The sequence below is a fragment of the Gymnoscopelus braueri genome (genome assembly GCF_963280865.1).
Source record: "Gymnoscopelus braueri genome assembly, chromosome: 7".
Classification (NCBI taxonomy): domain Eukaryota; kingdom Metazoa; phylum Chordata; class Actinopteri; order Myctophiformes; family Myctophidae; genus Gymnoscopelus; species Gymnoscopelus braueri.
This window is the reverse complement of record NC_137608.1, coordinates 56,107,123-56,125,139: the sequence shown is the minus strand read 5'-3', so window position 1 is coordinate 56,125,139 and position 18,017 is coordinate 56,107,123. Positions and strand designations below refer to the sequence as shown.

Here is an 18,017-nt window from a genome sequence, read left to right as displayed (position 1 = left end):
TCCCTCCCTCCCTCCCTCCCTCCCTCTCTCTCTCCATCTCGGTCTCTCTCATGCTCATGCTTCAACTCACCATTGTGTGTGTGTGTGTGTGTGTGTGTGTGTGTGTGTGTGTGTGCGTGTGTTGAGACAGTTTCCTGTAGCCTACTCATACTGTCATGTGGTTTGTTTAAGGGTCGCTCCAGGAAAGCTAAAAAAAAGACCCGCTCAAACTGTGCTTCAGATTGGCACTATACTTCAACCAATCATCTCGCATCATGTCATCATCACCTAAACCAATCAGAGGCAGAGTAGGTTCGCGTCATATGTACTGTAGGTGAGGTTAGAGTGAGAGCACATCGCTGGATGATAATAATCATTATAATCCTCTGAAGATGTTCACTATTTTCACATTTCACAAGTAACGAGTAACCATTCATGTAAATGTGTGTAATTATAACTGTTAGTGAACTGGAAAAGTCATGAGTTCATTAGTTATAATTTAATTATAAAATAATGTGAATTCAAAACATTTTCACATTTTCATGTGAAGGACCCTCAAACTGACATGTATTTGGCCACAGACCCCTATATAAAAAGCAGTTGTACCAGGGACCCCCATATGAAAAGGTATTGTACCAGGGACCCCCATATGAAAAGGTATTGTATCAGGGACCCCCATATGAAAAAGTAGTAAGTGTAATTTTACAACTGGTCATGTGACCTAAGGGTAATGTGGTCATGTGATACTTCTTGTAGGTTTATTGGTGCTAGATCTATGTTTTCCGGTGCTATAGATCTATGTTTTCCGGTGCTATAGATCTATGTTTACTGGTGCTATAGATCTATGTTTACTGGTGCTATAGATCTATGTTTACTGGTGCTATAGATCTATGTTTACTGGTGCTATATATCTATGTTTACTGGTGCTATAGATCTATTTTTACTGGTGCTATAGATCTATGTTTACTGGTGCTATAGATCTATTTTTACTGGTGCTATAGATCTATGTTTACTGGTGCTATAGATCTATTTTTACTGGTGCTATAGATCTATTTTTACTGGTGCTATATATCTATGTTTACGGTGCTATAGATCTATGTTTACTGGTGCTATATATCTATGTTTACTGGTGCTATAGATCTATGTTTACTGGTGCTATAGATCTATGTTTACTGGTGCTAGAGATCTATGTGTACTGGTGCTATAGATCTATGTTTACTGGTGCTATAGATCTATGTTTACTGGTGCTAGAGATCTATGTGTACTGGTGCTATAGATCTATATCTACTGGTGCTATAGATCTATGTTTACTGGTGCTATAGATCTATATATGTTTATGGTGCTATAGATCTATGTCTACTGGTGCTATAGATCTATGTGTACTGGTGCTATAGATCTATGTTTATGGTGCTATAGATCTATGTTTACTGGTGCTATAGATCTATGTTTACTGGTGCTATAGATCTATGTTTATGGTGCTATAGATCTATGTCTACTGGTGCTATAGATCTATTTTTACTGGTGCTATAGATCTATGTTTACTGGTGCTATAGATCTATTTTTACTGGTGCTATAGATCTATTTTTACTGGTGCTATATATCTATGTTTACGGTGCTATAGATCTATGTTTACTGGTGCTATATATCTATGTTTACTGGTGCTATAGATCTATGTTTACTGGTGCTATAGATCTATGTTTACTGGTGCTAGAGATCTATGTGTACTGGTGCTATAGATCTATGTTTACTGGTGCTATAGATCTATGTTTACTGGTGCTAGAGATCTATGTGTACTGGTGCTATAGATCTATATCTACTGGTGCTATAGATCTATGTTTACTGGTGCTATAGATCTATATATGTTTATGGTGCTATAGATCTATGTCTACTGGTGCTATAGATCTATGTGTACTGGTGCTATAGATCTATGTTTATGGTGCTATAGATCTATGTTTACTGGTGCTATAGATCTATGTTTACTGGTGCTATAGATCTATGTTTATGGTGCTATAGATCTATGTCTACTGGTGCTATAGATCTATGTTTACTGGTGCTATAGATCTACGTTTATGGTGCTATAGATCTATGTTTATGGTGCTATAGATCTATGTTTACTGGTGCTATAGATCTATGTCTACTGGTGCTATAGATCTATGTTTATGGTGCTATAGATCTATGTTTACGGTGCTATATATCTATGTTTATGGTGCTATAGATCTATGTTTACTGGTGCTATAGATCTATGTCTACTGGTGCTATAGATCTATGTTTATGGTGCTATAGATCTATGTTTATGGTGCTATAGATCTATGTCTACTGGTGCTATAGATCTATGTTTATGGTGCTATAGATCCATGTTTATGGTGCTATAGATCTATGTTTATGGTGCTATAGATCTTTGTTTATGGTGCTATAGATTTATGTTTATGGTGCTATAGATCTATGTCTACTGGTGCTATAGATCTATGTTTATGGTGCTATAGATCTATGTTTATGGTGCTATAGATCCATGTTTATGGTGCTATAGATCTATGTTTATGGTGCTATAGATCTTTGTTTATGGTGCTATAGATCTTTGTTTATGGTGCTATAGATCTATGTTTATGGTGCTATAGATATATGTCTACTGTCGCTATAGACAGTGTTGGAATAGTTACTACAACAGAGTAATATGTTACTTATTACATATTACTTGTTTAAAAAGTAATGTAGTTACTTTACTTATTACTCCCTGCCAAAAGTAACTAGTTACTTATTACTTAGTTACTTTTTTTCTCTCGCCCCCAGTAATTGCATCCTTTCTCCCCAAAAGTCTGACTTTGCATTTTCAACATTAGCAGTTGTTTTTTTTCTCTTTTCTGCAGCCTACATTGTAAAATCCTCATTGTTGATTTAACTCTGAAAAGTGTTCTGTACACATGACGGGTCCATTTGGTTCTATTTGTACACTCATTTCAATTATATTAACACTAAGACTTTTACTGTGTATGAATTCATAACTTACAGACTAAATGAACAACTTCTGTTGTTTATTAAAAAAATGTATTCTAATAAAATACAAAAATAAAAAGGCTCCCATAGCAACACATATCAATAAGCAGACATGGCAACACTGTTTGATCCGGTTTAAAGGGGCCACACCATGAATTTCATTTTTTGGGCTCCCCAGTGTCTCTTGTGGTTTTTTTTTAACATTCAGTCATTCATTCTCATTTCAGAGATTTTCAGAATGGGCGTGTCTGAACAGGCCATTTTAGAATGGCAATGCATGTGACATCACTTGCATTGCCATTGCATTGATGCTGGCCAGACAGAATTGCTCAGTAGCCCCCCCCCTGCCCAAGAGGACGTTTTGGTATTGCAGCTGAAAGTGCTGTATAAGCCAGAGACAATTGACTTGGGATGAGTATATCTGAGTGATGATTTAGGCTCAAACCTTTTGAAAAAGGTTTGAGGGACATACACCATATGATATTAAATATCAAATATTTTTTTTAAATTCATGGTGTAGATCCTTTAAGGCCCGCCCTTCCGCAGCTGATAATTCACACATAGACAAGTGCGCAACGTTTCCGTATCCGCTCTAGACCGGATCAGCAAGCAGCCTGCATAGCAACTGGATCCCAACCAGTCTACTATTATATCAATTGACCAAAAACAACACAGGATCAAATAAACACACTCAAACCCAGAGTACCACCAAGGCTCGTGAAAAAAAGTAATAAGTTACTTTTTGAAAAAAAGTAAAGGTAATAATATTACTCAAAACGTGAAAGTAATTAGTTACATTACTAGTTACTGGGAAAAAGTAATAATATTACTTTAAGTTACATATTACTTTAGTTACTTTCCAACACTGGCTATAGATCTATGTTTATGGTGCTATAGATCTATGTTTATGGTGCTATAGATCTTTGTTTATGGTGCTATAGATCTATGTCTACTGTCGCTATAGATCTATGTTTATGGTGCTATAGATCCATGTTTATGGTGCTATAGATCCATGTTTATGGTGCTATAGATCTATGTTTATGGTGCTATAGATCTATGTCTACTGGTGCTATAGATCTATGTTTATGGTGCTATAGATCCATGTTTATGGTGCTATAGATCTATGTTTATGGTGCTATAGATCTATGTCTACTGGTGCTATAGATCTATGTTTATGGTGCTATAGATCTATGTTTATGGTGCTGTAGATCTATGTTTATGGTGCTGTAGATCTATGTTTATGGTGCTATAGATCTATGTTTATGGTGCTATAGATCTATGTTTATGGTGCTATAGATCTATGTTTATGGTGCTATAGATCTATGTTTATGGTGCTGTAGATCTATGTTTATGGTGCTATAGATCTATGTCTACTGGTGCTATAGATCTATGTTTATGGTGCTATAGATCTATGTTTATGGTGCTATATATCTATGTTTATGGTGCTATAGATCTATGTCTACTGGTGCTATAGATCTATGTCTACTGGTGCTATAGATCTATGTTTATGGTGCTATAGATCTATGTTTATGGTGCTATAGATCTATGTTTATGGTGCTGTAGATCTATGTCTACTGGTGCTATAGATCTATGTTTATGGTGCTATAGATCTATGTTTATGGTGCTATAGATCTATGTTTATGGTGCTATATATCTATGTCTACTGGTGCTATAGATCTATGTCTACTGTCGCTATAGATCTATGTTTATGGTGCTATAGATCTATGTTTATGGTGCTATAGATCCATGTTTATGGTGCTATAGATCTATGTTTACTGGTGCTATAGATCTATGTTTACCGGTGCTATAGATCTATGTTTACCGGTGCTATAGATCTATTTTTACCTCTGATATAGATCTATGTTTACTGGTGCTATAGATCTATGTTTACTGGTGCTATAGATCTATGTTTACTGGTGCTATAGATCTATGTTTACCTGTGATATAGATCTATGTTTACCGGTGCTATAGATCTATATTTACTGGTGCTATAGATCTATGTTTACCTGTGATATAGATCTATGTTTACTGGTGCTATAGATCTATGTTTATGGTGCTATAGATCTATGTTTACTGGTGCTATAGATCTATGTTTACTGGTGCTATAGATCTATGTTTACCTGTGCTTTAGATCTATGTTTACTAAATATATATATATATACACACACACACACACGCACACGCACACGCGCACACACACACACACACAAATATATATATATATATATATATATATATATATATATATTATTATTTACTTTTTCCACACAGAACCAGGAGATAACATACATACAAACTGGCTCAATAGCTTGCCAAACAGGACAATGTGGTATTGCAGGTGAAAGTGCTTTATAAGCCAGAGAGAAGTTAGTTGGAATGAGTATATCTGAGGCTTGATTTAGGCTCAAACCTTTTGAAAAACGTTTGAGGGACATAAACAATATGATATTAAATATGTTTTCTAAATTCATGGTGTAGATCCTTTAAACTGCAAGAGAAAACTTTAGCTAGCATATGATGCTGAATGATAACCCACCTTTTGAATAATAACCCAAATAGCTTCTATATAGCCTCTACCTTCATGAAAGTTTCACAAAGGAGGAACTTAAATTTGACCTATATTTGTCCATCTCCAAAGAGCACCTGTGTCTGTTTGGATAAATCACAGTCTCTCTTAATAATAATACAATTTATTTATATTGCACTTTAGATTTGATACAAACCAGTGCTTCAGTACATAATAAAAAACATTTGCATAGGCATCTCTATTTGAACAATATACATCTACAGTACAAGCACATACTGTAAATAGATCTTTTTCTATCTCTCCCAAGTAGCACTCCATCTCTTATTTGATCAATATACACTGAATCGGTTATCATAAAAACTAGCAAATCTACAAGCACTTAAACAGATCTTTATCTATCAGACAGACACTTTAAACTCTTTCAGCCTGGAGTATTAGTTATGTGGGCATTAGTGTAGCTATTAAAAGCCATGAGCAGATCTACAAGGCAAGCTCACACCCCTTGTGAACTTGTAGATCTTCTAATTTCCCGAGGCCATGGTTGAATGCATTTGCCACACATTTTTATGTATGTAGATGTAGATAATAAATTGGCAACAGCAGCTGCAGCGCTTCTTTTGCAAACTGTTATTAAAGTATTCAATCAACCAAAGCTACAAGAGGACATAAGTGTTTTAGCTGAGCTTCAACAATGCTGCCAGCTTAACATGAGATTGCACAACATATTTACATACCTCATCACTGTTACATAGCAAAAGTGTCAATCTTTTTCACAGGGGTTGGCACGGGTAACTCCTTGAGTTCTCTGATGTAAAATGGGTTCTGTATTTTTTCTTTTGCGATACCATGATCTTCAGACTTAAATACAAACTAACGTACCTCTGTCTGTAATCAAGATGATTAGACCCCCCTGCCTCCTAACTTGAGGAACATTGGTTCCAGTGGTTGGTCACTTTTAGACGCCCACTCCTGCACAGCGAATGACATTAATTCATTTTGTCAGATTGACAGTTCAGTGACGAATGAGAACAAAGAAGAGGCCAGAAAAAAGGCTTTGCAGGTTGCATATCCGGTCAGTGTGTGCCTCATGTGTGCAAACCGAGACAATAGGTGGGCTCTAGACTGGATCTGAGCAATGAGAAGTAAATAGGATCCGTTGTCCCGCAAATCGACCATTTGGTCGGCATTTGCAGTAGATTTATGGCCGCTTGCGGGTGTGGAGCAGACGCGTGAGTGAGTGAGTGAGTGAGTGAGTGAGTGAGTGAGTGAGTGAGTGAGTGAGTGTGTATTAATTCTTACAAGTGTGTAAAGGACTCTCACATGCTCACAGTTGTGCACATGCATCTAGCAGTTCCTGTTTTCTGATCTATTTCATTAACTGTAACCCTTGACAGGTTTAATAAAGACCTAAAGATGAGTGAGTGTGTGGAGGGAGAGGAGGAGGGACCTGACAAAGATCACATCCACAGATCACAGTCTCCAACAGACTGTGTGTCTAAAGATCATCCTCCTGACTTCAGTAATGAGCTTGGACCTCCACACACAAAGTATGTGAATCCTCCTATATGATATTCACACTATAACACTATACAATGGGCAGACAATAACACTATACACACTATGCAATACAACACTATACAAAATACACACTATAACAATATATAGTATAGTATACAAAACTATACAATATACACATTATACAATATACACACTATAACACTATACAATATACACACTATAACACTATACTATATACACACTATAACACTATACAAAATACACACTATAACAATATATAGTATAGTATACAAAACTATACAATATACACATTATACAATATACACACTATAACACTATACAATATACACACTATAACACTATACTATATACACACTATAACACTATACTATATACACACTATAACACTATACAATATACACACTATAACACTATACTATATACACACTATAACACTATACAATATACACACTATAACACTATACAATATACACACTATGCAATACAACACTATACAAAATACACACTATAACAATATATAGTATAGTATACAAAACTATACAATATACACATTATACAATATACACACTATAACACTATACAATATACACTCTATAACACTATACTATATACACTCTATAACACTATACTATATACACACTATAACACTATACTATATACACACTATAACACTATACTATATACACTCTATAACACTATACTATATACACTCTATAACACTATACTATATACACTCTATAACACTATACTATATACACTCTATAACACTATACTATATACACTCTATAACACTATACTATATACACTCTATAACACTATACTATATACACTCTATAACACTATACTATATACACTCTATAACACTATACTATATACACACTATAACACTATACTATATACACACTATAACACTATACTATATACACACTATAACACTATACAATATACACACTATAACACTATACAATATACACACTATAACACTATACTATATACACACTATAACACTATAATATATACACACTATAGCACTATAAAATTTACTATCTATCCATCTATCTATATGTCTGTCCGACCGTCCATTTGATTGTCTCACCAGTCACAACGTAAATCATTTGAACTGACCTTTTCATTGATAATAATTGTATAAATACTGTATGTTTATGATTCCAGAAGTGTTTACCATAGACCAGAGTCTCCAACACCCAGCTGTGTGTCTATGAAGAGTGACCTGTCTAAAGGAGGACTAATTAACTTCAGTAATGATCCTGGACCTTCTGACTCAAGGTTTGTGAATCTATCTATCTATCTATCTATCTATCTATCTATCTATCTATCTATCTATCTATCTATCTATCTATCTATCTATCTATCTATCTATCTATCTATCTATCTATGCAACAAACTATTACATATTTATATGTGCAACTGTTATTGTACTGTATTTGTAGATCTATTTTCTACAGTTTTTCTATTGTTATTTCATTGCAGCTGTTTGGTGTTGTTCTGGTTGCTGCAATGTTGAGGAGACAAATCCCAATAACTTTACCCTCTTATACTTGTAGAATGGGACATAACAATACATAATTATGAGAAACTACATTTCATTCACACAATAATTGTAGATTCATATGTATGATTCCAGAAGTCACAGACCAGAGTCTCCAACACCCAGCTGTGTGTCTATGAAGAGTGACCTGTCTAAAGGAAGACCTCCTGACTTCAGTGATGGACCTGGACCTCCACACACACAGTATGTGAATCCTCCTATATGATATACACACTATAACACTATACAATATACACACTATAGCACTATACAATATACACACTATACAATATACACTCCTTAACACAATACAATATACACACTATAACACTATACAATTTACACTATAACACTATACACACTATAACACATCACACTATACACACTGTACACTATAACACTATAATTGTCATGCTAAGGTACATGTTGAATAACTATAAAACAAGATGTTACTATGTGTGCATTTTGTGAATGAAGTCATGAAAGTCATCTATCTATCTTTCTATCTATCTATCTATCTATCTATCTATCTATCTATCTATCTGTCTGTCTGTCTGTCTGTCTGTCTGTCTGTCTGTCTGTCTGTCTGTCTGTCTGTCTGTCTGTCTGTCTGTCTGTCTGTCTGTCTGTCTGTCTGTCTGTCTGTCTGTCTGTCTGTCTGTCTGTCTGTCTGTCTGTCTGTCTGATCACTATTTTGTGCTGCTTTTCTTATAGACTCTGTTCATAACTGTAGTTCCCTTAAACATTTCCTGTTCTGGTTAGTTTGTCATAGCTTATTTGATTGTCTCAGCAATAGATTTGAACCTGAAACACACATGAAGGTGTCATGTGGTTCCGGAGAGTCAACGCCCCAACAACACAACGTAAATCATTTGAACTGACCTTTTCATTGATAATAATTGTATAAATACTGTATGTTTATGATTCCAGAAGTGTTTACCATAGACCAGAGTCTCCAACACCCAGCTGTGTGTCTATGAAGAGTGACCTGTCTAAATATGAACCTCTTAACTTCAGTAATGAACCTGGACCTTTTGACTCAAGGTTTGTGAATCTATCTATCTATCTATCTATCTATCTATCTATCTATCTATCTATCTATCTATCTATCTACCTATCTACCTATCTATCTATCTATCTATGTACGCAATAAACTATTACATATTTATCTGTGCAACTGATATTGTACTGTATTTGTAGTACTATCTTCTACAGTTTTTCTAATGTTATTTCATTGCAGCTGTTTGGTGTTGTTCTGGTTGCTGCAATGTTGAGGAGCCAAATCCCAAGAACTTTATCCTCTTATACTTGTAGAATGGGACATAACAATACATAATTATGAGAAACTACATGTCATTCACACAATAATTGTAGATTCATATGTATGATTCCAGAAGTCACAGACCAGAGTCTCCAACACCCAGCTGTGTGTCTATGAAGAGTGACCTGTCTAAAGGAAGACCTCCTGACTTCAGTGATGGACCTGGACCTCCACACACACAGTATGTGAATCCTCCTATATGATATACACACTATAACACTATACAATATACACACTATAGCACTATACAATATACACACTATAGCACTATACACACTATAACACTTAGGCAGCAGTGGTTCAGGGGTAGAGTGGCCGGGTAGAGTGAACTGGAAAACCGCAAGGTTCAAAGTTCGATCCCGGGCTGGGGCGCTCCCCCAGAGTTAGTGTCGAAGTGTCCTTGAGCAAGACACTGAACCTCTAATTGCTCCCGATGAGCAGGTTGGTGCCTTGCATGGTTTCCTCCGCCATCGGTGTGTGAATGTGTGTGTGAATGGGTTAATGGCACAATCAATGTAAAGCGCTTTGGATAGAAGCGCTATATAAATGCACCATTTACCATTTATAACACTATACAATATACACTCTATAACACGATACAATAAATATACACACTATAACACTATACAATATACACATTATACAATATAACACTATACAATATACACACTATACACTATACACACTATACACTATACACACTATAATACTAGGCAATATACACACTATAACACTATACACACTATAACACCAATATACACTATACACACTATAACACTATACACACTATAACACCAATATACACTATACACACTATAACACTATACAATATACACACTATACACTATACACACTATACACTATACATTACATTACATTACAGTCATTTAGCAGACGCTTTTATCCAAAGCGACTTGTTATAAGTGCATTCAACATAGGTAGGGAACGAAAACTACTAATCACCAGAAGTCTGAAGTGCATTTTCTGCTAAAACAAGCAACCAAGAGTATACCTAGCGCTAAGGTAAAAGTGCAATATATCAGCTACCTACTTTCTTAAACAGATGAGACAAAATAGCAAAATCAAATGAGCAGGAGCTAAAACAAATAAGTGTATCGACTAAACAAGATCCAATAAAACAGTACAACAATAACACAAGCGTTCGTACAACTAGTTAACAACAAGTAGGTCAGGCAGAGAGGAAGGGTAGTGTTTCCTGAAGGGGTGGGTTTTCAGCCTGCGGCGAAAGATGGGCAGTGACTCTGCTGTCCTAACATCAGTGGGAAGTTCATTCCACCACTGTGGGGCCAGAACAGAAAAAAAGTTGTGACCGTGTGGACAGTCTGTCTGTCTGTCTGTCTGTCTGTCTGTCTGTCTGTCTGTCTGTCTGTCTGTCTGTCTGTCTGTCTGATCACTATTGTGTGGTGCTTTTCTTATAGGCTCTGTCCATAACTGTAGTCTCGGTCGAGTGACCCACTTTGAACCCAGACTGGTGGGAGTCCAGGAGGTTGTTCTGGTGGAGGTATGAGGACAGTTGTTTGAACACAGCACGTTCGAGAGTTTTAGATAGGAAGGATAGAAGGGAAACCGGTCTGTAGTTCTTGATCTCAGAGGGGTCAAGTGTCGGTTTCTTCAGGAGGGGGGTGACTCTGGCAGTCTTGAAAGCAGAGGGAAAGTAGCCAGACGTCAGAGAGGTGTTAATAAGGTGGTTTAAGAAGGGAAGAAGTTCAGGTGCAATAGACTGCAGCAGAGTGGATGGGACCGGGTCCAGGGAGCATGAGGTGGGGCGACTAGAGGTAACAAGGAGAAGGACCTCGTTAGGGGAGAGGGGAGAAAAGTGGGATAGAGAGGGGGAGAGGGAGGGAAAAGGAGTAGATGAAGATAGAGAGGGAGGGGTGGAAGGCAGACGGGTGTGGGTAGTGCGCAAGGCACCAGCCGGGAGAGGAGGGAAGGAGGATCGGATATCGTTCACCTTCTTGTCAAAGAAGTTGGCGAAGTCGTCAGGGAGGAGGGATGAGGAGGGAGGAGGGGGTGGTGGTTGCAGGAGAGAGGAGAAAGTTTCAAATAGTTTTTTAGGGTTGGAAGCAGAAGCCTGAATTTTTGTGCAGAAGAAAGCAGCTTTAGCAGCAGATAGAGAGGAGGAAAAAGTAGAAATGAGAGATTGGAAGGTAAGAAGGTCCTCCGGGAGGTTGCCATTTCTCCATTTGCGCTCAGCCGCTCTCAGGCTCCGTCTCTCAGTACGCACTGAGTCCGACAACCAGGGGGCGGGTGGAGTTTGGCGTGCAGGCCTGGTGGTGAGGGGAGAGAGATGGTCCAGGGAAGAGGATAGAGTAGAGAAAAGAAGATCAGTGGCGGTATCAGGGGATAGAAGAGCGAAGGATTCAGGGGCAGGGAGAGCAGAGAGAGCAGAAGAGGAAAGATCAGTGGGGGAAAGTGAGCGAAGATTGCGACGTGAGGAAACCATGTGGGTAGGGAGGGGCTTTGAGGGGGGAGAGGAGAGAGAGAGAGAGAGAGAGTAAGACATGAAGTAGTGATCAGATAGTTGCTTACCCTTTTCACTGGAAAGAGGAGTGACGGACAGGTTAGCAATAGATCAGCATCTGGTGAAGATCAGGTCCAGTTGGTTGCCAGCCTCGTGGGTAGGAGGAGATGGGGAAAGAACTAGGTCGAAGGTGGCTAGAAACGAAAGGAGTGGGTCTAGCTGCTTCTCAGTCGGGAGGTTGAAGTCACCCAGAAGGATGAATCCAGAGCCATCGACAGGGAAGTGAGAGACTAGATGGTCCAGCTCCTCCAGGAAGCCACCATCAGGGCCTGGTGGGCGATAAACAACTGCAATGGTGACCTTGACTGGATGAGAAACAGTGAGCACATTGAGAATTGTGACAGTGAAACAGGAGAGCATTTCCATTTTCTGGAAATTAGCAGACCAGCAGCACCACCTCTCCGCACGGCTCTGGGAGTGTGAGAAAAAGAGTACACATCTGACAGAGCCGCGGGCGTAGCAGTGTTTTCTGGTCTGATCCAAGTCTCAGTTAGAGCAAGGACTATACACTATACACACTATACACACTATACACATTATACACTATACACACTATAATTGTCATGCTAAGTTACATGTTAAATAACTATAAAACAAGCTATAGAGTCTAATAACGTTGTCTCCTCCTTGTCCAATGTTTAGCTATAGATTATATGTTACTATGTGTGCATTTTGTGAATGACGTCATCTGTCTGTCTGTCTGTCTGTCTGTCTGTCTGTCTGTCTGTCTGATTGATCACTATTGTGTGGTGCTTTTCTTATAGGCTCTGTCCATAACTGTAGTTCCCTTAAACATGTCCGGTTCTGGTCAGTTTGTCATAGCTTATTTGATTGTGTCAGCAACAGATTTGAACCTGAAACACACATGAAGGTGTCATGTGGTTCCGGAGAGTCAACGCCCCAACAGCACAACGTAAATCATTTGAACTGACCTTTTCATTGATAATAATTGTATAAATACTGTATGTTTATGATTCCAGAAGTGTTTACCATAGACCAGAGTCTCCAACACCCAGCTGTGTGTCTATGAAGAGTGACCAGTCTAAATATGAACCTCTTAACTTCAGTAATGAACCTGGACCTTTTGACTCAAGGTTTGTGAATCGATCTATCTATCTACCTATCTATCTATCTATCTATCTATCTATCTATCTATCTATCTGTCTATCTGTCTATCTGTCTATCTATCTATCTATCTATCTGTCTATCTGTCTATCTATCTATCTATCTGTCTATCTGTCTGTCTGTCTGTCTGTCTATGCAACAAACTATTACATATTTATCTGTGCAACTGTTATTGTACTGTATTTGTAGTACTATCCTCTACAGTTTTTCTAATGTTATTTCATTCCAGCTGTTTGGTGTTGCTCTGGTTGCTGCAATGTTGAGGAGCCAAATTCCTCTTATACTTGTAGAATGGGACATAACAATACATAATTATGAGAAACTACATGTCATTCACACCGTAATTGTAGATTCATATTAATGATTCCAGAAGTCACAGACAAGAGTCTCCAACACCCAGCTGTGTGTCTATGAAGAGTGACCTGTCTAAAGGAAGACCTCCTGACTTCAGTGATGGACCTGGACCTCCACACACAAAGTATGTGAATCCTCCTATGTGATATACATACTATAACACTATGCAATAGACAAACAATAACACTATACAATATACACACCACTATAATTCTCATGCGTACATGCTTACAAGTTAAATGACTCTAAAACAAGACATAGAGTCTAATAACGTTGTCTCCTCCTTGTCCAATGTTTAGCTATAGATTGTATGTTACTATGTGTGCATTTTGTGAATGAAGTCATGAAGTCATCTGTCTGTCTGTCTGTCTGTCTGTCTGTCTGTCTGTCTGTCTGTCTGTCTGTCTGTCTCATCACTATTTTGTGTTGCTTTTCTTATAGGCTCTGTTCATAACTGTAGTTCCCTTAAACATTTCCTGTTCTGGTCAGTTTCTCATTTGATTGTCTCAGCAACAGATTTGAACCTGAAACTTGTCCACCATGGCTGCCGGGAGCTTAAAATGCCTATAAACTGGGAGGGAAGATGTAAAAAATCATAACAAATTTGCACTTGGTGACAAGTTTTAGATGTTTGGCATGCTGTTAGGTATCGTCATAAGGTTTTCAAAAACCATCGCAAACGAGTTGGGCTCGCCCCCTAGTGGTTTGTTTGCAATGAATCCAATATTAGATAGGTCAGTAGATGGTTGAAACCGCAAATAATTGATAGATTTTTAATGGATTTGTTACTATTGGGTATGCTAAATAACATACAAAAAAAAAATCGAACTTCTGGAAAGGCACCATTTTCAAGATGGCACATATTCCCTCCCAGCTTATAGGCATTTTAAGCTCCTGGCATTTTAAGCTCCCGCCATCTTGAAAATAGATGTGTTGATCAATACATGCACACTGCCAAGGGGCCTATTTCACGAAAGCATAATTAAATGAGCCTGGATTTAAGCCAAATCCAGGTTTGACAAAGTCTGCTCCGTACAGCCTGGTTTATTCCGTTCCACGAACACCAAGCCAGGCTGAGAAGGAGCTACTTTGTCGAGCTAGACTTTCTCAAACCAGACTGTGTCGAGCAGGATGGTAAAGCCAGGCTTCACGAATTCCTGTAAAAGACCATGAAAGTCGATAGCAGAATCCTTGAACTTGACCAATCATGGAGCCCAAAACCAGAGCGGCGTTCTTCTCTGTGGCTGAATAGCAGCACTGCAGCAGCTCATGATCATACGAGGAATTAAATGTATAATAAGCAAGAAAGTAAACACGGCCGCACTAAATAGATCCAAGGAGAAAGCGTGGCAAAGTATTGCCGACATATTAAATGCCCAAGTCGTCCAAAAATATATACCCAAGTCGTCCAAAAATATATACAAGTCCATAAATATATAATTCAGTTAGGCTTAAACATGAGGAGTTTAAGTGAATATTGGAATTATCGCCTACTAATCTACAGTGCTATATTATATGCACCATGCAATGTTGACATTACATGGAATCTATCTATTTATATATCTGCAGTTCCCTCCACGGGGGTCACCGGTCCACGGGGGTAAAGGGGGTTCACGGGGGTAACGGGGGTCCCCGGTTCACAGGGGTCCCCGGTCCATGGGTATCCCTGTGGATACGGGGCTGCCACGGGGACCCCCGCCCGCCAAAAGGCAAAAAAAAAATCGGGCTTGTAGATCTTCGATTTTCGCATAAGAATTTAATTAGTGTGGGAAAACTTATTTGTTTGATTTACTGTTTAAAGGGCAAGAGGTTTTGTTTGTGTATTTACCTTGCCATGATTTAACTCCAAAGGTGGACAAGAAATCAAAAATAATTTCTCCATTGACTAGAAATTGATAAATTAAAATATGCTCCTCATTGACTTACATTGTACAGTGAAGAGGCTCTTTTAAGCCCGAAACTAATAATTTATATATATATATATATATATATGTATGTATGTATGTATGTATGTATGTATGTATGTATGTATGTATGTATGTATGTATGTATGTATGTATATGTATATATATATATATAAGCGATGCGCGGGTCAGGTTTTTTCATAACCGAACCCGCCCCAACCCGCCCCGCAAAGCGATATATAAATCAACGACTCGGCCCGCCCTGTGACCTGCGGTGAAAAAAAAGAAGATAATCATGAGTGAGTGTGAGTGAACTGTCTGCTGCGCGACACTGTACATCAGTATAACCAAATTAATATATGTTTTGGCCTTTACATCTCATTCAACCTTAATATGCAAAACCTACAGCTTGTGTTTAGTTTTGTTAATGTTATACATAATGATGGGGCAAGGGAGGTTGATTACTTGTCTTAGTTGCCTGAAATGTGTGTCACCAACTTTCCCCAGCACTTTATCCATTACAGACAGACAGTGACTGTGCTTGCTTGTATAATATCCACGACCCATACGAGTTCTGGTTTTGACGGGTTTTATTATCGTCAAGTGGGTCCGGCTTGGTTCAGATTCTATCACTTCGGGACCCCAGCTCTGTTTATCATTATTACACCCGAGCGAACCACCCGTACGCAGCACTGATTAGGTGATGCAGCTGTTTTAAGCTTCATTTGTATATATGTCACAGGGAAATTGGAGAAGGCACGCTCGTTTTTAGGCGCGGGGCTTCGGGGCGAGGCGGGGCTTTTCGAGACAGGGTTTATTACGCGAGGAGGAGGAGAAGGAGGACGCGGCGCCGCGAGGCGGCACGATGAGGAGGAGGAGGAGGAGACGGCGTCGCAAGGTGGGGCTTTGATGCGACGCGGACCTGGCTTTTGTTGTTCCCCCCCATATAGCAACCAGGAAGCAACGCTAGGGGAACGCTGAACACGCGTTCACACGCACACGTGATAATAGTTAGTGTCCATGACGGAGGCGCGAAGGTCTGCTAGTCGAATCAGCGCTAGTTTTTTCGCCGTCCGAGTTGTGAACCGATAGGGACAGAATATATATCTTTTCATGGATCACTATCCGTGTGTGTGCGTGTGTGTGTGCGTGTGCGTGTGCGTGTGCGTGTGCGTGTGCGTGTGTGTGTGTGTGAAATGTTACAAGTAAGACGCGTGAACGCGGGAAGCGAACGCAGCTCGAAAATAACAATAAGAAGAATAGAAAGGAATGAGCAATTGTAGAGAAGTGGGTGGTACAGTGAAATTAGTGAGAACAGGGCCGCCACAAGAAGGCTCCAAACCGCTAGCCCCAATTTTTTTTTTGTCTTTTTTTAATTGTTTTCTTTTTTTTTTCTTTTTTTTTTCTTTGTAGTTTTTGAAATGTCCTCAAACTAAGGAGTTTTGAACTTGCCATCCGACCTGAAATATGCACAAATGACATGGAATTCTTAGATATCCCAATAGCTGAACTTGTCTAGATGCTTTTAGATGTGTTATTTTTTACTGTAGCTGCTATATCTCTCTCAGAGGAGTGTAATTAGTCACCCAGGGGCAGGCGGATTGCAGCCACACTGTACTGCACTCTGAGATCTGTCAGCAGCCAATGAGAGCGTGAGTCACATGGGGGCGCGGCTGCACACAGGCAGTGCACACAATACTGCACACAGACAGACAGACACACACACACACAACCCGAGCACGGTTTCATAGTAACACTTGCGTGTGTGTGTGTGTGTGTGTGTGTGTGTGTGTGTGTGTGTGTGTGTGTGTGTGTGTGTGTGTGTGTGTGTGTGTGTGTGTGTGTGTGTGTGTGTGTGTGTGTGTGTGTGTGTGTGTGTGTGCGTGCGTGCGTGTGTGTGTGTGTGAAATGTTAAAAGCCAGAACACAATAAAAGTATCTTAACACATTGATTGCCTAGAACGAGTTAACTCGTTTTTCAAATCCATCACTTGATTGCATAGATCGAGTTAACTGGTTTAAATTTGACCCAAAGACCAAGGAGATATGATTTTTCGAAGATCTAGACTCCTATCCACTTCCTTGTTAACTTAAAACTAAAAGATTCTGTATCTCGGCTCCTGAGTACTTTTTTTTTTTTTAATGAAAAATCTCTGGCATAAAACTGCAAAAAATCTGAAATAATTC

General features: G+C 38.7%; 1 protein-coding gene across 1 annotated transcript in view; it reads left to right on the top strand.

The window, feature by feature from the left end:
* The window catches only part of LOC308089515 (protein NLRC3-like), a 67,476-nt gene that overhangs the window by 2,254 nt on the left and 47,205 nt on the right, over window positions 1–18,017 (top strand). The window contains exons 2-8 of the mRNA XM_080434287.1: window positions 6,892–7,044; window positions 8,210–8,323; window positions 8,682–8,789; window positions 9,516–9,629; window positions 9,980–10,087; window positions 13,429–13,542; window positions 13,944–14,051. Coding sequence (XP_080290413.1) covers window positions 6,911–7,044; window positions 8,210–8,323; window positions 8,682–8,789; window positions 9,516–9,629; window positions 9,980–10,087; window positions 13,429–13,542; window positions 13,944–14,051 — 800 coding nt within the window. The 5' untranslated portion in view covers window positions 6,892–6,910. The remainder of the gene's footprint in view (window positions 1–6,891; window positions 7,045–8,209; window positions 8,324–8,681; window positions 8,790–9,515; window positions 9,630–9,979; window positions 10,088–13,428; window positions 13,543–13,943; window positions 14,052–18,017) is intronic.